This window comes from Stenella coeruleoalba (genome assembly GCF_951394435.1).
Source record: "Stenella coeruleoalba genome assembly, chromosome: 1".
NCBI lineage: Eukaryota > Metazoa > Chordata > Mammalia > Artiodactyla > Delphinidae > Stenella > Stenella coeruleoalba.
In genome coordinates, this window is record NC_137169.1 from 32524091 (window position 1) to 32545112 (window position 21022).

Below are 21022 nucleotides of genomic sequence, written 5' to 3' on the forward strand. Positions count from 1 at the left end.
ACCAATGTTGTTTCGACAAAAAAGAGATACAGATGTTTCCCTTTGTCAAGGGTTTCAAATCTCCCGGCGGAAACATACACACATCTATGCCTGGCAGAGGGGAGCCGGTTCTATTCAGTAGTCTCGGCGGGGACGGGAACACAGGCTTTGTTTCCTTCCGCAGGAGCAGGCTGCTTCTCCCTGGGTTCGGGTCTCGAGCTGCGTGCAAACGGAGAGTGATGGGACAGTATCCCAGGGCGCATCCCGGGAGGCACCGGCGAGCTGGCAGGCTGCCCCGCAGGACGCCGGGAACCGCGCGCGGAGGCTGCTGCCGCGCAGGCGCACCGGCCGGGCTGCGCTACGTGGGGCATCTTGGCACTGCGCGGAGACCGGTCCGTCGCGGCGGGAGGGCTAGGGCGTGCGGCCCGAGCTGGTGAGAGGGGTGAGCCAGGGCTCCCCTGGGTCTGGGGAGGGGACAAGCCGGGTAGCGCCGCCTCGGCCCCACCCGCTGTCACCAGTGGCGCGCAGTGTGCCCCGCGCCCCAGAGTCGGCTCAGACAAAGGCTGCGAGGGCAGGGCCGGGCGGTTCAGCCCTGGAGAAAAGGTTTATCCTCTCCATTTCGGGAGGAGGAAACTGGATTAGCGGGGTTACGGGATTTGCCGCAGCCGGCAAGGGAGGGAGCTGGGATTCAAAGCCAGATCCTTTTTGATTCCAAATCTCAGACTACTTTAAACCTAGTGCTGCCTAAAACAAAGAATTGGGTTTTATTTATCCCTTTATGCTTCATGACCCCAGCACGGTGTTTTGGACCATATGGACTGTATATATCCACGGTCTCCATGTATCTTTTGTAAACAATGTTCAGTGATTGGTGCAAGTTCTAGAATTCTGACCATGTGATTGAACTTTCCTGATCCTTTTGCTGACTCTGATGTTTTCTAACCAGCATGGCTAGGGGCCTGTAGACTTGGCGATTTAGAATAAACGTCTGGAGCCTCCCGCTGCCTGCTGAGGAGACAGATGGAGCGCAAGGATGGGAGGTGTTTCTGAGAGCCTAGGGAGTAAAAAGGTCCAGACTCCGGATTTTGGTGCTGTATGTTCGCCGGGTTCCTGAGAGTGGAGGACACCCGTGCAACTGTGAAGCCTTCCGTCAGTTTCCGGCAGTTTCCTCATAAAAAGTGGACAAGCCCAGTCAGGACTCTCTGCCCTGTGAGCTGAGGTACAGTTCGCCAGAAAGGAGCGCCGAAGTTATCATGCTTCAGAGACTCCTAATCACCCTGCCCGTCGAGACCAGCACCTGGGTGAAGTTGCACCATCCAAAGAAGGCCACGGAGAGGGCGCCCCTGTGGGAGGACGTGACTAAGATGTTTGAAGGAGAAGGTGAGAATAGACTGCTGGGTGGGAGGGAGGCAAAGCAGCATCGTCTAGGGTGGGAAGGAAAGTGGGCACCTGAGCAGAAGCATCTGCTTAGGTAAAAGGTCTCTGGAGTTCTTGATTATTGCTCCTGGCTTGGGGTTTTCCCAAGTAGTAGTGGTTAGTTCAGACTAAAACTAATATTTCATAATGGCTGTGTATGTTATTTCTTTTTATCTTCCCCATGGGTGCGTGGGGCTGGGAGGACTTGCCTGATTTTCCTTATTTTACAGTGAGGAAATGTGAATCAAATGAATGACCTGTCCAGGTATTGGGTGGGTAGGTCAGAAGTAGAAGGCAGTAGGGAAAGTACCAGGTGAGACCAGAGTATCTTGTGCTAGAATAGCAAGGAAGAGCTCAAAGACCAATGGACGTCTACCAGAAGGATGCAGAAGCCCGGTTCAAATTGCGGACAGTTTAAGTGTCCAGCTTTTTTTTTTAAAGGGCCTTTTATTTATTTATTTATTATTTTATTTATTTTATTTTTGGCTGCGTTGGCTCTTCGTTGCTGGGCGCAGGCTTTCTCTAGTTGTAGCGAACGGGGGTCACTCTTCATTGCAGTGCGCGGGCTTCTCATTGCAGTGGCTTCTCTTGTTGCAGAGCATGGGCTTCAGTAGCTGTGGCTCGTGGGCTCTAGAGTGCAGGCTCAGTAGTTGTGATGCATGGGCTTAGTTGCTCTGCGGCATGTGGAATCTTCCTGGACCAGGGCTCGAACCCGTTTCCCCTGCATTGGCAGGAAGATTCTTAACCACTGCGCCACCAGGGAAGCCCTAAGTGTCCAGATTGATTGTAACACCTTAAATAAGTAAAATTCCACGCATTCATGATGACACTTAAAATAGAGAAAGAGAGTCACAGATGTAGAAAATAAACTTATGGTTATCAAGGGGGGAAGAGGGGATGGGATGAATTGGGAGATTGGGATTGACAAATATACACTACTATTTATAAAATGGAAAACTAATGAGAACCTACTCTGTATAGCACAGGGAACTCTACTCAATGCTCTGTGGTGACCTAAATAGGAAGGGACTAAAAAAGAGTGGATATATGTATATGTATTACTGATTCACTTTGCTGTACAGCAGAAACTAACACAACATTGTAAAGCAACTATACTCCAATAAAAATTTTTAAAAATGAAAAAGAATTTAGGAACCCCCCCCAAAATAAATAAATATAACAGAGGAGGGGGGGAGAAAACTCATCTGCCACATTGGAAGTGATTAATACACTGATTTCTTATGTTGAAAATAGATTTTTATGGGAATGAAGGATGCATTTACCTTGCTTTTTACATCCTTTTCAGAGAATACCTGCCAATAATAAATGTAGAAAGAATGATAGAATATTTTACTGTAAATGAAGTAATTGGAAGGTTGGTAGGGAATAGGATATTCACATGGTGTCAAGGTATGGCCCCCACAAATCACTTGCTAAATGCCAGGGAAAGGACATACTTTTTCAGTGACAAGATCTAGTGGTCACTATCTTTTGTTTTTTTATAACTGTATTTATATTTGGCTGCGTTGGGTCTTCGTTGCTGCGCCCGGGCTTTCTCTAGTTGTGGCGAGCAGGGCTATTCTTCGTTGCGGTGCGCGGGCTTCTCATTGCAGTGGCTTCTCTTGTTGCGGAGTACGGGCTCTAGGCGTACGGGCTTCAGTAGTTGTGGCTTGCGGGCTCTAGAGCACAGGCTCAGTGGTTGTGGCACACGGGCTTAGTTGCTCTGCAGCATGTGGGATATTCCCGGGCCAGGGCTTGAACCCGTGTCCCCTGCATTGGCAGATGGATTCTTAACCACTGCACCACCAGGGAGGTCCTAGTGATCACTATCTTAACCAAGTGTCCCAATGATGGGATAACCTGACATTTTGTGCCTTCTGGGTGACGTAATATAAAGCACATGGTATCACCCATGAAGAATCCCTGCCTAAAATGTTTCCTAAAATGTTTAACCTGATCCAAATTAATCTTAAAGGCTGAACTTCTGGTTTAAAGAAAATACAGGGGATGGAGAAATAAGAGAAACCCCACCATGAGGATACAGTAAGTCGATGCCAGTGTCATGAAGGAAAGGCAAGTACTGTCTAGAGTAAGAGAGACTTTGACTAATAACCACTTAAAATGTGTGAGCCTTAATTGGAAAAACTCTAGGATAAAAGACAGTTTGGGAACAATTGAGGAAATCTGAATATGGACTGAATATTTAGATGATCCTATGGAATTATTGTTAACTCTCTGAAGTGTGATAATTGGTATCATGGTTATGCAGGAGAAGACTCTTTGAAGTATTTAGGGAGGAAGTATCATAATTTCTGCAACTTTGAAATGGTTCAGAAAAAATATAGATAGATGAAACAAATATGGCAAATGTTAACAATCATTTAATGTGTTAGATATATGAGTGTTCAATATTCATGATAAAAAGTTAAGGGGAAAATACAAGGACAATAATTCATGTGCCTTAATTGCTAGTTCATATTTTTAATATGTCAAATTTCAGCCACTATTTCTTGAATTCTAGCAGCCTGGCATAATTTAGTTGTGTTTAAGTAGCAGATGGGAAAAAATGAACCAGATACAGTTTCTATGCATATACTCATACTAATACTCAATTGACAGTGATAAGTATAAAAATAAATATAATAGGAGGCAGCCTGAGATAGATACCAGAGTAGAGATAAAAACCAAGCTTTGGGGCTTCCCTGGTGGCGCAGTGGTTAAGAATCCGCCTGCTAATGCAGGCGACACGGGTTCGAGCCCTGGTCAGGGAAGATCCCACATGCCGCGGGGCAACTAAGTCCGTGTGCCGCAACTACTGAGCCTGTGCTCTAGAGCCCACGAGCCACCACTACTGAGCCCACGTGCTACAACTACTGAAGCCCACGTGCCTAGAGCCCGTGCTCCTCAACAAGAGAAGCCACTGCAATGAGAAGCCCACGCACCGCAACGAAGAGTAGCCCCCACTCGCCGCAACTAGAGAAAGCCCGCGCGCAGCAATGAGGACCCAATGCAGCCAAAAATAAATAAATAAAATAAATTAATATTTTTAAAAAAAAAGCGTTGGAGGAATTCAGGGGAGAGGAAGCTTTCCTCTCATTAAGGGGCTCTGAGAAAACTTCACTCAGACTGGTCTAGAAGGATACCTCAGTTTTTCACCGAGTGGGACTTGGGGGAAAGTACTGAGGTGGGTGCTATCCAGATATGTTCAAAGAATGGTGAATAGGATTATGTGGTGGGTGTGTCCAGAGGATGAAGGATGGTGTTTAGAGGCAGGTAATACTTGAAGAAGCAGTTTTGGACTGGTTGTGGAGGATCTTGAAGTCTATGGTAAAGTGTTTGGATTTTTCTTTCTTGAAAGTGGGGAACCTTTGAGGATTTTTGTACAAAGGAATGGCCTGTTAGGTCTGTGCTTTTGGACCAGCGTTGGCCATTGGGAAACATTAATCCCCCAATCAACGCACTGCAGATCCTCCTCATTAAGGAGGCGCCAGCCTGCTCTTGAGTTGCTCTGAATGTCCCTCATTGTATTGAATGTATTGAGAGAGGGGCCAGATTCAGCAGGTCTGCAGGCAGGTTTTCTATTTGGGGGATCTGGGAAGATGCAAACCTCATAGCTCTTTTCCTTTCCCAGTTCTGCTATCTCAGGATGCTGATGAGACCCGGGGAGAAAGTTTTGAAGATGAAGTGGCATCTGGGTCCCTGACAGCAGAATCCCAGGTAGGTTGGAGTTTCCTGTCACTTTCTTGAAATTGTTTCTCAGATTTTAAGAGCCCTGGCTTCAATTTTCTTTGACTCGACTTCCTGGATTGGATTTTCTTAACCTGTTAGAAACCAGGCTGCATGGATTGATTTCACAGGCATTTTCCCCACCTGTAGTAACCTTCCTCAGAAACCCTCTTGTTTCTAGCAAACCTCTAGCCATTTATACAACAAATTTAAAAATCATGTGTGTGAGTGTGTGTGTGTGTAAGAGAGAGAAAAAGTATATAATATAATTCTTGCCCTTAAGCATCTCAAGATGTCATCCAGGGGAAAGACAAACATTGTAAAATATTTAAAGCAACACTTTAAAATGAACAGAGAGGTTCTGATATTCTTGGAGATGTATACACTTCATTAATGACCTTTAAGAAAGGATTTTTGGTCATGTCCTGGAGCAGAATTATAGATGATAGAGAAATGAGTAGAGAAGCTACTGACAGGTCCTAAAGGACACAAACTAAACAGGCTAAGAAGAAAAGGAAGGAGAACTTCCAAGAGCAGTGTAATAGTGTCTGTGTATCATACACGAGCTCATCAGAAAACCAGTGACACTAGCAGGCAAAGCTCTGCACAGCCAAACCCCGGAAGCATAGAGAAACTCAAGAGAATTAGAGAGTAATCAGAGAAAACCATTATAGAAGGAGATATTATTAGAGAACAGAAGAGTTTTAAAGTGGAGTGATCATAACTTCCAAAATCACATGGTACAGGGTTTAGTCCCATGTCTTTAACCTTCCTCAAATTCATCAGTTAAATATGGAGGCTAGTGTCTAGTAGGCCTAAAATGCATTCCAGAATTATTTACAATACATAAAAAGCATTAAAATAGTCTTAATTCCATACTTAAGGAATTTGTTATTATCTCAGCCTTCCGGCTTCTGGGTTCTCTTTGCATTTGGTAATATTTTTAAAAAATAACCCAAATGGTTATTTAATTTGTGTAGCTCATTCATAACAGGCTCTTGTACCTCACAATGCAGTGTCTGCTTTGGTCAAGGAATCTTCCTTACTAGGCAGAATTCGTGCTCCCTCTAAAAATGTGCTGTTCTCACATACTTTTTTTACTAACAGAAATACCCAGCTAAGGGTCTTATCCATGCTGAAATGTTCTCATTTTTTAAAAAAAAATTATTTATTTGGCTGCGTCGGGTCTTAGTTGTGGCACGCAGTATCTTTCCTTGCAGCAAACGGGCTCTTCGTTGTGGCACGCGGGCTGTAGAGCGCGCAGGCTTAGTTGCCCTGCAGCACATGGGATCTTAGTTCCCTGACCAGGGATCGAGCCTGCTTTCCCTGCATTGGAAGGCAGATTCTTAACCACTGGACCATCAGGGAAGTCCCGAAATGTTCTCATTTTAACCAATTCTTTCAGCCCAACCAGGGTCCCTGTTTTCTCTTGTGGCCTTAGCCCCTTTTGAACCCTTTCCTTTCTCAAATATTCCTGATTTTTATTGTCCTTAACCTAAATTACTATATACTGTTCTGTGACCTTCTTTAATATAGTTCATGAGTATTTTGCCTTCAACCAAATTGTGAGTTGGAAAAGACAGCTTACACACTCCCTGCATTGTTTTGTAACCTCCAGCAGAGAATCAGCCAGTTTTCAAGAGGGTGTCCGTAGGAACTGGCAGAGGCTTGATGACAAAGAGATCTCTTTCTAGCCTTTCCTGCATCAGAGATGGGCTCCCACATGTGGCAGGCTACCTCATAAATTTAAGTCCTTACATACAGACTGACATAGACTAGACCTGTCTAGCCTGAGGAGAATCTCTGCTGAGTGGTGTTTCTCCAACCCTATGATGGATTTGCTTTTATTTAAAAAAAAAAAAAAAAAAAAAAAGGGTATCCAGGAAAACTTGGCTAAAATCTCTTAGCATGTAGACAAGGTTAGAACAACTTCCTAACTCTGGCTGAAAAGGAACATATTTGATGTTCTAGGAACTGTTAACCTTCAAAGACATATCTGTGGACTTCACCCAGGAGGAGTGGGTGCAGCTGGCCCCTGCTCACCGGAATCTGTACCGGGAGGTGATGCTGGAGAACTATGGGAACCTGGTCTCAGTGGGTAAGGATGGGTTCCCCTTGTAACTAGAACCTGTCTATTGGAATAACAATCTTTATTTCTAAGTTAAGTGGTATGCTTGGTCTTTGGGTTCTGTGTTAGAGATTTCTAATTCCTTCTGAACATCAAGTCAGGATTGCTGTGGTCTTTTCTGCTCTGGTCTTTCTACTCTACCCTCCAGAAGGCCTGAATAACAAAGAACTATCTTTAAATTCTTGGGATGCCTCTTTGACCTCAGCACGTGTAGTTTTCTTCTTCTTCACAAGCAGGGTATCAGCTTTCCAAACCTGGTGTGATTTCCCAGTTGGAGAAGGGAGAACAACCATGGCTGATGGAGAGAGAGATTTCAGGAGGTCCAAGTCCAGGTAAGAGCAAGGCAGATGGAGCCTTTGTCATGTTTGCCAGAGAGTTCGGCTTAAAGTCTTCTTCAGGCCACTGGGGAGGTTGCAGCCACCTGAGTGAGACCCACAAGAAACCTGATTACCACTCTGTCCCCCCTTTCCTGCACTTGCCTCTTCTCATTAGTTTCTTTGGAGTCAGAGGAAAAGAGATGCCTTTCTCATCATGGTTAGCGGCCTTCACCATTTCTCCTGACCTGACATTTGTGGTTTTCTTGCTTTCTCCAGCATTCTAAACCTTACCCTGATCATAGTTTCTTTCTCCTGTACATTCAGTTATCCATGGATCTTGCCTCATAAAGACAGTACCCTTCACCAGATCCTTATGTTATTGTATCCTGACTTTCACTTTCTGTGATGATTCCATTTAAAATTTTTTCCTAAATCTTATTTTATGACCATATCTTCAATTCTGATTCTCTTTTTAACTTGTGTAATTTAACTTTTGTTTCAGATAATTTATGACTCTTTGAGAAGTCACTACAGAATTCCTTCTTACCAAATCCAATGGCTTTTAATAGTCTTCTTCAACTTCAGTAATAATGTAACAGTAATAATGACACTGTTTTCCAAGCTGGCTTCTGCGAGTCCTGTGCCTACTTTAACCCCATCTTACAAATGAGGAAAAGAAGGCTCTTAGGTTAAGAAATCTGTACATGATTGTTTAGCTACTACTTGGGGAATCAGTATTTGTCTAATCATTCTGAATCCACAGTTTGTGTTCTTTTTTTTTTTAATTACAACCCATTTTTATTTTTAAAAAATTTTTTATTTATTTTATTTTTGGCTGCATTGGGTCTTTGTTGCTGCACACGGGCTTTCTCTAGTTGCAGCAAGAGGGGTCTACTCTTCGTGTGGTGCACGGGCTTCTCATTGCGGTGGCTCCTCTTGTGGAGCACAGGCTCTAGGCTCATGGGCTTTAGTAGTTGTGACATGGGGGCTTCAGTAGTTGTGGCTCGTGGGCTCTAGAGCTCAGGCTCAGTAGTTGTGGTGCACGGGCTTAGTTGCTTCGTGCATGTGGGATCTTCCTGGACCAGGGCTTGAACCCATGTCCCCCACATTGTCAGGCGGATTCTTAACCACTGCGCCACCAGGGAAGCTGCCACAGTTTGTGTTCTTATGGTGCTGTCCTGCAGGGCAGCATTAGGTTATATAGACCACACCACCTTCTTGGTATCTTTTCTTCCACCAGCTAATTCAATAATTTTTGTCTCCTCTGTCTCTCTTATTGCTTCTTCAATGCTTCTCATCAGTCTCCTTTTTTAATGCAGATATATAATTGACACCTTTGTTAGGCTAAGCTAAACTACTATAGTATATAGACTGTAAAGTTTGGCTCACACAGAATAGGACTTTCTTGCTCATGTATTGATCTGTTTAGTTCAGTGGACAGTTCTTTTCCCCCTGACAATTCAGGGACAGAGATTCCTTCCGCATGGTGGTTCCATCATCCTCAAGGGCCTCCTCATCAACTAAGTTTGGCCAGCAGTAGAAGAAGAGCACAGAGGGGTTCATTTGGGTGGTTTTTACGGGCCAGACTGGAATGGCTAACATCACTTTTCACTCTCATTCACTTAATGGGGGAGACCTTTGTCACTTCACTCAATCAAATTCAAGGAAGATTGAGAAATATAGTATAGTTGTGTGTCCAGAAGTAGGGAGAAGAGATTTCAGAATGGCCAACAGTCTCTGCCACAATCCCTGAGGAGACTCTGTCTTTTACACTGCTGTTCTGTTTCTGCACAAACTCCCACAAATGCATTATGATGGTCTCAACTATCCCTTTGACATCTATATTCCCCATATTTTCATCTTTGTCATATATGTTCATATGAACTCTATTCTCACATATCCCTGGTGTTTGGGACATCTCTATATAGACATGCTGTTGTTACTTCAAGCCCAGCATATCCAAAAACAGAAGCTATCTTCTCTCTCAAACAAAGTTCTTATCCTGACTCCTCCTGTTCTTTTAGCCTCTGAGACTAGAAATCATGGTATCAGCAAGAATGTATCATGCTTTCTACTCTGTTTTTCCCTCATTCTCCGTGGTTTTTTCTTTGATATTACCTGCTAGGTCCACTTCTACTCTTCATCTCTGTTGACCTTGCTAAGCCAGGTTCCCATCATCCCATGCCAATTACTATAATTTCTAGTTGCATTTGTTGATGTCTTCCTTTTCTTTCTGAATCATTTTGAATGTTACTGCCAGATTTGACCACTTGAAATATCACATTTATCTTTTTTTTACCCTAAAAAGAAAAGTTAAATGCCTTCTTATTCCCTGTAGTAAGTAATCCAAACATCTCTACTTGCTTTGTGAGTCCACTCCAAAATTTATTCAGCTATTACCAAGTACTGTGTATGTGCTATTACTAAAATGAGGTTAGACATTCTGGGGACTAAGATTTTGCTGTGAACTGGAAATATTGGTGCTTTAGGATGACAGGGTCCAGACTGGTTGGATAGGAATAGAGAGTAAAAATCCAGGAAACTCCCTCATACAAAAATGCTGTGTCATGTATACTACGGATAAAATACATATTCTCTATCTTTTAAGAGTTTACAGTGTAATTAATGTTTTGTCACAAATTAAGAAATCATTTTTCACCTCTTATGTAGGCAGAAATTTTGAAGATTGATAAAAATCCAGTGAGTTTGCAGGGAGGGGCACCCATATTCAGTGATAGCCCACATACTCATACCCAATACTTTCTTTTTAGTAAATCCTATGAAACATTGACAGGAGTGTACACAAGCTTACATATAATGACAAAGTGAAAAATCAGAGACAACCTAAATATTTTTTAGTAAAGTCAAACAAATATGTTTGTAAGTAGAATGTAGTACAATTGTTAATAAGAATGAGATAAATCTAAATGTACAGACATATAATTGAGCTTAAAAAAAAACCAGATGCCGAACTATATGTATTCCATGATCCCCTTTTTTGGGTAGAAATGTATATTTATGACCATATATACACAAATGCACACATTCACATGTGTATATTATTGAGAAATGTCTGAACAGATGCATTCCAAACTCCTAAGAGATTAAAGGAAATGGGGATGAGATTGAGAGAGGCTATCTTTTTTCAGTGAATGCATTTCTATATTATTTGATGTTTTATTTTAACATGCACAGAGTATGAGATACTTAAATTTTTCTAAGTAAATAAAATTTTATCATAGAAATATAAGCTCGAGATGATATCATGTTAGAATTCTTATCTCCTTGTCTTATCTCTGATATTTGCCCTTCCAGTGATGCTTTCATCTTAGTCCATTTCCTCTTGCAATTCTCATGGATGAACTCCTCCCAATTTTTAAAGTCACCTTACATACTTTTAACAGCTTCTTTGTGTTGACCACCTTGTTACTTTCACATCAGCTCTCTACGTGGTAGGATCCTATTTGAAGACAGTCCAACCCTCCTGTACCTAGTATATATTATTTTTTTTTCCCTCCTGTTCTCACTGTGGCCATTTATTTTTTAAAGTTCAGTGAATATGAGTTATTTATATTTTTGGATTTCTTTCAGACTTGGAGGATGAAACAGAAACCAAAGAGTCAGTCTTAAAGAGTGACATCTCATGGGAAGAATTACACCATGACCTGATGATGGAAAGGTCCACAAGAGGAAGCACCTTGGTTTCCACATTGGGAAGGGACTCCAAATGTCATAAGTTAGAAAACCACGAGGAGAACCAAGGAATGGGTGCAGGGCAAATCCCCTTGATCCACAAGAAAACACTCACACAGGAGAGAGGCCAAGAATCTAACAGATGTGTGAAAAGTATTAATGTGTGCTCAAAAGTTATTCCAGGACCAATAGATCCTCCAAGAAAAAGACACCATAAATATGACATATCTAGAAGGAAAAGTAGATACAATTTAGGTTTGATTAATCACTCAAGGAATTATACAAGAATGAAAACCTTTGAATGTAATATTTGTGAAAAAATCTTCAAACAGCTCATTCATCTTACAGAACACATGAGAATTCATACTGGAGAGAAACCTTTCAGATGTAAAGAATGTGGAAAAGCCTTTAGCCAAAGTTCATCCCTTATTCCACATCAGAGAATCCATACTGGCGAGAAACCCTATGAGTGTAAAGAATGCGGGAAAACCTTCAGACATCCATCATCTCTTACTCAACATGTTAGAATTCATACTGGGGAGAAACCCTATGAATGTGGTGTATGTGAGAAAGCATTCAGCCAGAGCATTGGGCTGATCCAGCATCTGAGAACTCATGTCAGAGAGAAACCTTTTACATGCAAAGACTGTGGAAAAGCATTTTTCCAGATTAGACACCTCAGGCAACATGAGATTATTCATACTGGTGTGAAACCCTATATTTGTAATGTATGCAGTAAAACCTTCAGCCACAGCACATACCTAACTCAACACCAGAGAACTCATACTGGGGAGAGACCATATAAATGTAAGGAATGTGGGAAAGCCTTTAGCCAGAGAATACATCTTTCTATCCATCACAGAGTCCATACTGGAGTGAAACCTTATAAATGCAGTCATTGTGGGAAAGCCTTCAGGCATGATTCATCCTTTGCTAAACATCAGAGAATTCATACTGGAGAAAAACCATATGATTGTAATGAATGTGGAAAAGCCTTCAGCTGTAGTTCATCACTCATTCGACATTGCAAAACACATTTAAGAAATACCTTCAGCAATGATATGTGAAATATGTTCGACATCAAAGAATCCCCAAATCAGAGCAAAAACCTCTAAATCTATGGTTTTCTGACTTTTGGATTTCAAGAACCAATAATTATTTTTTAATGGTTTGACCCAATGTTACAACTATTAATTTTGCCATATTAAAAAAAGAACTACCTATTATCTGCATTGTTTCAGAAAAGAAAGGGCATTTTAATATTTAAAAATACAGGAAGGATATATTCATAGAGAACAGCCCTTTACATTTGAATTAACTTAGCTTTATGAAAATCTCCCAAATTTGTCTTTATTTTTCTCATTTCACTGTGGGCCAGTGAAATCATCACAACAGGCCAGTGATCTGTGATTGGCTTTGAGAGTCACTGTTTTAAATATCCCTTTAATGAATCAGAATAAAATATAATCTTTACTATAGCTCTTTATATGGCTAGAAGAGGTATAAATAAAAATGACAGTTGTCTCATTTCTAGAAGAAATAATGTTAAAGGGGTTTTTCTAGACTTGATAGATAATGTGCTATACATGAGATACTTATATTTTATGGTTTTCTATAGAGAGGAATTGGCAAACTTTTTCTATAAAGGGCCAGATAGTAAATATGTTAGGTGTTGTAGGCCATATGGCCTCTGTCAGAACTACTCAACTCTACCATTTTAGTGCAAAAGCATCCAGAGGCAATATATAAATCAGGGTATCTCAATCTTGGTGCTGCTGATATTTTGGGACCAGATACTTTGTTATGGGCAGCCATCTTGTGCATCGTAGGGTGTTTAGCAGCATCCCTGGCCACTGGATGCCAGTAGTCCCCTCATCCATTGTGATGACCAAAACTTTCCCCAGACATTGCTAGATGTCCCCTGGAGGGCAAGGTAGTTCCTACTTGAGAACCACTGACAAATGAATGGGTGTAGCTGTGTTCCAATAAACTTTATTTAAAAGACAAGTTTGAGTTGCATTTAGCCCGAGGGTTGTAGTTTGCCACTCCTGCTATAGAGTATGTAAAATGATTGATACTGACAATGGACTGTCATTTAATGTCAAATTTGTATGTTTGTTTATATCTATGCCAAAAATCTTATTTCCTTACCAATTCCTTTGGTATTTTGTTGCAAAAAAAATTTTTTTAAATCACAATTATGATGCTATTGTGGAAACCTAGGAATTATTTATGGAGATATTTATGCAGACTTTAGTTCATAATGATGCTTTTTTGTTCATCCACAAGTGCTTTGAGATGTATCTCTAAAAGATAACCACCACTCTGTTAAGACTTAACTGCAATGCCATTATTACACGTAAGAAAATTAAGCCATAATTCCTTAATACATATTGATGTTTTTTTGAAGATAGATATATTAAGATTGGTGGCTGCCATTTTAATTGTTTTTGACTTTCCATTTGCCAAATGTACAGTATTAGATTCAAAAATGTGCTTTCTGCTGAGTGGGAGGGTCTTTGAGATAGCCCCAGAAAAACACATCCAGAGGCCCACCAAAGAGGACCAGGGAGAAAGTGACCACGGGCCAAACTGAGGCAGGGAAGTATGAGAGAAGAAGTGGAGGAGTTGATTCATAGTACTTCACTGTATTTATAAATACTGCATCCTTCCAAACATAATTGAAGATTGGTCAAGTTCAACTTCTTACTCTTAAATGGAAGAACAGACAATTCAACTGCCTGAGCATTGTGTGAACTATCAAAAGTAAAGCTGTTAATCCAGAATATATACCATTATCTCTAGATATTTTCTATTAGTATATTTACTTTAAAAAAAACAAAAAACAACTGCCTTCTAACTCTTAGGTTCTGTATGACTTTGATGGGCAGAGGACAGAGTGAGGATGCTCACTGTTCTTTATATATGTTTGTCCATGTTTCTATGGTCTTAGATTTCCCAAGAATTTGGCTTTCTCTGATTGCTTCTTTTAGTGAAAGGCATGACCATCACTTTTCTCTGCCTCAGTGAGTCCCTGCCTCAGTGATCTCATATAATGTCTTATAGCTTAAAATACTATCTCTGTTTAATTGCCAAATTCACGTCCCCAGCCTAGACCTTTCTTCTGAACTCCAACCTCTTCCTGCCATTGAGCCTTTGCACTAGCTGTTCCTTCAGACATCCTACACTTCCCTTCTCATCTTTGCTCAATGTTGCCTTTTCACTAAAGCCTGTTCTGACCATGCTACTTAATACTGCAACCTGTCCCTTACCCCCTAACTTCAATATTCCCAACCCCCCTTAATTTGTTCTATTCTTTCTTTGTCCATATCACATATCACCTAACATACTAGATAATTTACATATTTACTATGCTTATTATTTACTATTGTCTCCCCTTACTAATATGTAAGCTCCATGAGAGCAGGGATCTGTTTTGTTTGCCAGTGTATTATAAGTGCCTAGAATAGTGCCTGGCACACAGTAGGGACTCAAGAAATATTTGTTGAATTGCTTTGATTTGAACTGAATTGAATTACGTATCTATGATGACAGTAGAGAAAGACAGTTCCTATACTGTCTCACCTAGATTTTATAGGTGAGGAAACCTTTTCGTTTCCTTTTTTTTCTTTGCAAATGGATCAGAATTTATAAGCCTCTAAGAATGGTGAATCATAACTGACATACTTTTAAGATAGAAGGGTATTTTTAAGTTAATTTGTTTAAAATGCAGTTAAGTAGGGCTGATTAACTACATGACTTTATCTTTGTTTTTGTAAGAGAGTTTACATTACCACCTTCCTTCATCCCAAAGGAGACTAGAGTTTATTCTCTGGAGAAGGACAATTTGCTCTGGAATCAGAGACACCAGACACAGAAGAGACAGGGGTAAGAAACAGGGCTGAAATGGAGACTGAATGGTGGCATGCGCAGCCCCTCTCCCAGGGGAAGCCAGGCTCCACCCCTTCAACAGCCCCCCACTCCAGTTTAACTCATCCCTTCATATGTAATTTATTTGTATGACTATTGTTAGTCTTGGTATCACTGAAAAGGTTATTTCCTATATTTTGAGTTTGTGTTTTTACATCTGATGCAATTGAGGATCTAAACCCTTCTGCTTTCCAAATTTCTAGTCAATTATCCAAATACCCCTCATTGTTTGTCATCCTCTTTCAACTGATTGTTTGTGCTAAACACACTCTGTACATCTACAGAGATGACCTTATTTAAATGGCTTCATTCCTGTGAAATGGATACTATTATTTTCCCCCATTTTATAAATGAAGACACTGAAGATCTGAGGGGATAAATGATATGCCCAAGGTTGCACAGCTAAGCAGTTGAAACGCTGGATGGGTTAAACTGTTGGGACAGGAGCTGGGCTGTGTGTGACATTCACGTGTCTTTTAATTTCTCTGATGAGACATTTTTATGAAAATATATGTAGTTGATTTCAAAACACAGGTAAGTTTCCTCTATTTACCTTTATTTTTCTAAAAGTTTCTTTTCAAAATATGTATGTTGAAACTCTAACACCCAATGTGATTGTATTTGGAGAAGGGCTTTTGGAAGGTAATTAGGGTTAGATGAGGTCATAAGAGTGACCTTCATGATGGAATTAGTGCCCTTATAAGAAGAGACACCAGAGAACAAACTCCCTTTCCCTCTCCCGCCATTACTAATGGTCTGTTACTAATGGACCCTTAGTCTGTTCCGGTTGCTGTAAGAAAAATATCATAGACTGGGTGGCTTATAAATAGCACAAATTTATTGCTCACAATTTTGGAGGCTGAAAGTCCAAGATCAGGATAGCAGCATGGTCAGGTTCTGGTGAAAGCCCTCTTCTGGGTTGCAGACTACCGACTTCTCCCTGTGTTCTCACATGGTGGAAGGAGCTAGGGAGCCCAGTGGGCTCTTTTCTAAGGTCACTAATCTCATTCATGAGGGTTCCACCCCCCTGACCTAAGTGCCTCCCAATGCCCCACCTCTTAACTACTGTCAATTGGGTATTTTGGATTTCAATATATGAATTTGGAGGGGACACATTCAGATCACTGCACACCGAAATTTATGTTTCTGACCCCAAACAGCACTTCAGACTTTTAATTCCCAGTGCATAATTGACTCTTGGATGTGTATTAGGCATCTCAAATTTAACAAGTCCGTTTCTGAACCTGCTCTGTTTCCAGTATTTCCTGTCTCAGTAAATGGAAGCATCCAATTGCCCAATCAGAATCATCTTGACTCCTCAATCCCTCAGAAAATTCTGTTGGCTCTATCTTCAAAATATATCTTTTCTCATCACCCCCACTGCTGCCACTTAATCTAGTTCACTATTTTCTTTCACAATGGGTTATTGCACACTTGCATCCCCTACAGTTTATTCTCCAGATAGTACCCATATGACTTATGTTCTCACTATGATTTGCCTCAAGCAATACAGCATTTCTTGCTGGTCCATGCATATGCCCATCCCTGCTCCCACCTCAGGGCCTTCGCCTTCTCTAAGATGCTCTTTCTCCAGATATAAATGTGGCTCATTTCCTGACTTCTTTCAGGTCTCAGGTCAAATAGCATCTCATCAGACAGATCTTCCTGAGTTACCCTGTATAAAATAGCTCCCCACTTATAGCTGTTCTCTTTTGGGTTGATTATATATTATCACTTCTTTCCCCCTCTTTACTAGGTTTGAAGTTAGATATTCTACTTCTGTTCTTTTAGTGGTTACCCTGAATGTTACAACATGCTTTATTTTTTAATTTTTAAATTAAGTTTTATTGGAGCATAGTTGCGTTACAATGTTGTGTTAGCTTCTACTGCACAGCAAAATGAATCAGCCATTCATATACATATATCCCCTCCCTTTTGGATTTCCCTCCCATTTAGGACACCACAGTGCATTAAGTAGAGTTCCCTGTGCTATACAGTAGGTTCCCCTCAGTTGTCTATTTTATACATAGTGTCAATAGTGTATATGTGTCAATCCCAATCTCCCAATTCCTCCCACCCCACCCCTTTCCCCCTTGGTATCCATACATTTGTTCTTTACGTCTGTGTGTCTATTTCTGCTTTGCAACATGCATTTTTTAGAAACTTTATTAAATTATGATACTCATACAGAAAAGTGCATATATAGAGATAAATACCTTAATGAGTTTTCAAAATGTTAAACACATCTGTGTAACCAGTTCATAGGTTAAGAACAAATTATAGCCATACAGAAGCAGTGCTCCCTTCCAGTCACTATCCTCTAAAAGGTAACTTCTAACACCATAGGTTAATTTCACCTGTTTTTGTACTTTATTTAAATAGAATTACATGTATTCTTTTATATCTGGCTTCTTTTGCTCAATACTATATTTGTGAGATTCATCAATATTGTTGTGTGTAGTTCTAGTCTCTATTTTCATTGCTGTGTGTACTCTATTGTATGATATAGCAATATTTATTTGCTCAGTTCACTGCTGATCGGCATTGGGTGGTTTCCAGTTTGGGATTAATATAAAGAATGTTCTATGAACATTCTAGTATATGTCTTTTGGTAAATACATGTATCCATTTCTGTTGGTTATATAACAAAGGATAGGATTGCTGGATCGTAATGTTCAGCTTCAGTAAATGCTACTACCAAATGCTTTTCTGAAATAGTTGTACCAATTTATACCCTCACCAAAAATACCTGAAATCTCTGGTCCTTGATTTTAATCTGGGTTAACTTATTAATTTTGTCCTTTATGTTTAGCACTTTTTATTCCATGTAATAAATCTATGCCCATTTCAAGGTTGTAAAAATACTCTCCTACTTTCTTCTAAAAAATTTTGTTTTATCTATCACATTTAGATTTGAAATCCATCAGGACTGATTTTTGTTTATGTTGTAAAGTAGAGGTCAATATAAAGGTCCAACTGACCCATCACCAACTTATTTAAAAAATCTTCTTTTCCTCCACCCTTTTTCTAAATCAGGTGATGGTCTATATGTAGGTCTGAATTTGGACTCTTGTTCCTTTGTCAGTTTATCTATTCTTGCACCAATACCTACCTCATTGTCTTAATTACTGATACTATAACTTTATAATAGGTTTTCATATTCAGTAATATAAGTCTACTGGCTAACAATATACATTTTCTACTTATCAGAATGTAATGTTAATGAATACCTCTACTCTTGTCTACAATAGTCCTTAGAGCACTTTAACTATAACACTTTAACTTAGGATACTTTAACTCAATTCACCCTCTTCCCAATCTCTACGCCGTTGTTTTTGGATATTAAATCTTTTTCTTTAAACATCTTTATTGGAGTATAATTGCTTTACAATGGTGTGTTAGTTTCTGCTTTATAACAAAGTGAATCAGCTATACATATACATATATCCCTGTATCTCCAAATCTATTTTTTTAACCTCACAAATTATTAAGATTTTTACTCTACATCATTAATGCTCCTTTATAGTCACATATTTTTCCTTTGTTCTTTGTTCCTTTTTACATTTTTGTCCTTTTGTCTGGAATCATTTTCTTTCTGCCTAAAGTTCAGCCTTGAAAATTTTCTTTAATGTAGTCTGTTGGTGGCAAACTCTCTCATTTTTTTGGTCTGAAAATGTCTTTATTTCTCCTTTATTCTTGAAAGATTTTTTTTGAATTCTGTGTTGTCAATTATTTCCTCACAACACATTGAAGATTTCATCCCACTGTCTTCTGGCTTCCATTATCACAGATGATAAGTTAGCTGTCACAATGCTGCTTGTGCTAGTTATCAAAATTTGCCACTGTATTAATTAGGAATATCTGCATAATAAGTAACTCCAAAAGTTAATGGCTTAAAAAAATAAACATTTTTTAATCTCACATTTTTTAATGAGTCAGTAATTCAGAGGCTGCTTAGTTGGGAGATTCTGGCTCAGAATTCAGTCAATATGAAGTTGCAGTAAGATGTCAGCTGAGATTGGAGTCATCCGAAGGCTTGGTTGGGGCTAAAGGATACACTTCCAAGATAGCTAACTCAAATGGCTGGCAAGTTCCTCAGAGCAAGCAATCAAAGAGTGTACAAAGCAGAAGTGGCAATCTTTTGTGACTTAACTTCTGAAATCACATACTGTCACTTCCACCACATTCCACTCTTTTTTTTTTTTTTTTTTTTGCCACTCTGCATGGCATGTGGGATCTTAGTTCCAAGACCAGGGATCTAACCCACGCCCCCTGCAGTGGAAGCATGGAGTATTAATCGCTGGACTGCCAGGGAATCCCACATTTTATTCTTTAGAAGTTAGTCTGACTCACATTCAAGGGGAGAGGGAGGAAGGAATGGGCATATTTTAAAACTACCACAGACACTTTTAAGATTTTCTCTTTGTCTTTAGTTTTTTTCAGTTTCACTATGATGTGTCTAGGTGTAGATTTCTCTTTATTTAACTCATTAGAGAGTTATTTGGCTTCTTAAATATGTGATCTGTTTGCTTTCACAGGTATTAAAAAATATTTAGCCATTATCTCTTCAAATACTGTCTCTGTCTCTCCTCTTAAACTTATGCTAGATCTTTTCACTGTAACATCTATGTCTCTTATTCTCTCTTCTATATATTTCATCCTTTTGTTTCTTAATGCTTCATTCTAGATAATCTCTTCTGACCTACCTTCCATTTCATTTATTCTCTATTCATCTATGTCTAATCTGCCATTATATGCATTCAATGAATTCTTAATTTTGTTACTGTATTTCTTTGTCATAGAGTTTCTATTTAGTTTTTTAAAAATATGTTATATCACTTTTTATAGTTTCCAGGTATCTGCCAAAACTGTCTGAGTTATCTTTTATTTCTTTAAACAAAGAAAACATAAAGTGTTTTATACTTTGCATCTGGTAATTCCAAAAGCAGTTGTCTTTGTAGGTCTATTTCTGTTGTTTGTGTTTCTGCTGAAATACTCACTAGGAGTCTAGTTTCCCTGGGTACCGGCTTATCTTTAACTCTGTACTCACCATTTCTACAAAAACTTACATGTAGGAACAATCTAAGGCCTATAATTATAATGCTTTCCTCCAGAGAGGATTTGTATTTGTTTTTGCCAGGCATCTGATAGCATCTCAGTTAGAGCCCACCTTAAACCAAAATCAAGACTTGGACAGGCAATTTGACCCTAGCCTGTAAATTCCCCTGAAGCTGTTCCACTTCCAATTCATTCTTCTCCTAAGTGTATAGCCCTTTGGGGTCCCAGTTATTATACAGAGGGTCTTCTGTTTCACTCCCCACACACTGTATTTTATTTATTTTTTCTTCTCAAGTGAAAAATTATAATTTTCCAGTTAGGTAAATACCCTCAGCAAAGGCATCTTCCAAGTCATATCATGTCCCTGGATCCTGGCTTTCCAGCTTTTGGTCTGGCAATTCCCTAATATCATGCCATCTCTTAGACAGCTTGCTATGGGCTGAATAGCATCCCCCTAAAATTCAGGTGTTGGAATCCTAACCCCCAGTACTTCAGAATGTGGCTGTATTTAATCACATATTCAAGTGTTTAAGCTTGGTCACTTTAAAGAGGTGATTAATTTAGAATGAGGCATTGGGGTATACTCTAATCCAATCCAATCTTCATATGAGATTTTAAGAAGTGTCCTTATAAAAATAAGAAGAAAATTGGACACATAGAGAGACACTAGGGGCATGAAAGCGCACAGAGGAAAGACCATGTGAGGTCATAGGGAGAAGGGAGCTATTTGTAAGCCAAGCAGAATGGCCTCAGGAGAAACCAGTCCTGCTGAGAC

General features: G+C 39.9%; 1 protein-coding gene across 3 annotated transcripts; it reads left to right on the plus strand.

Moving 5' to 3' along the window:
• The first annotated feature begins 333 nt into the window (after window positions 1–333).
• On the plus strand, window positions 334–13548 carry ZFP69B (ZFP69 zinc finger protein B). 3 transcript variants are annotated; one of them, XM_079926342.1, is made up of 6 exons: window positions 334–412; window positions 926–1359; window positions 5027–5112; window positions 7093–7219; window positions 7483–7581; window positions 11158–13548. In XM_079926342.1, exons 2-6 carry the CDS (start codon window positions 1233–1235, stop codon window positions 12324–12326), a joined length of 1608 nt encoding a protein of 535 aa, XP_079782468.1. In that variant the 5' UTR covers window positions 334–412; window positions 926–1232; the 3' UTR covers window positions 12327–13548. The 3 variants fall into 3 exon arrangements, with proteins under 3 accessions (XP_079782468.1, XP_079782470.1, XP_079782469.1); XM_079926344.1 differs by having other exon boundaries at window positions 7486–7581; XM_079926343.1 differs by having other exon boundaries at window positions 363–421.
• The last annotated feature ends 7474 nt before the right edge of the window (window positions 13549–21022 follow it).

What these genes read in the sequence shown, in the direction of transcription:
- ZFP69B (XM_079926342.1), top strand. Translation starts at nt 1,233, where the DNA reads ATGCTTCAGAGACTCCTAATCACCCTGCCCGTCGAGACCAGCACCTGG. An exon ending in TAAGATGTTTGAAGGAGAAG is followed by an intron (nt 1,360 to 5,026) that starts GTGAGAATAGAC and finishes TTCCTTTCCCAG; the next exon opens with TTCTGCTATCTCAGGATGCT. An exon ending in CCCTGACAGCAGAATCCCAG is followed by an intron (nt 5,113 to 7,092) that starts GTAGGTTGGAGT and finishes TTGATGTTCTAG; the next exon opens with GAACTGTTAACCTTCAAAGA.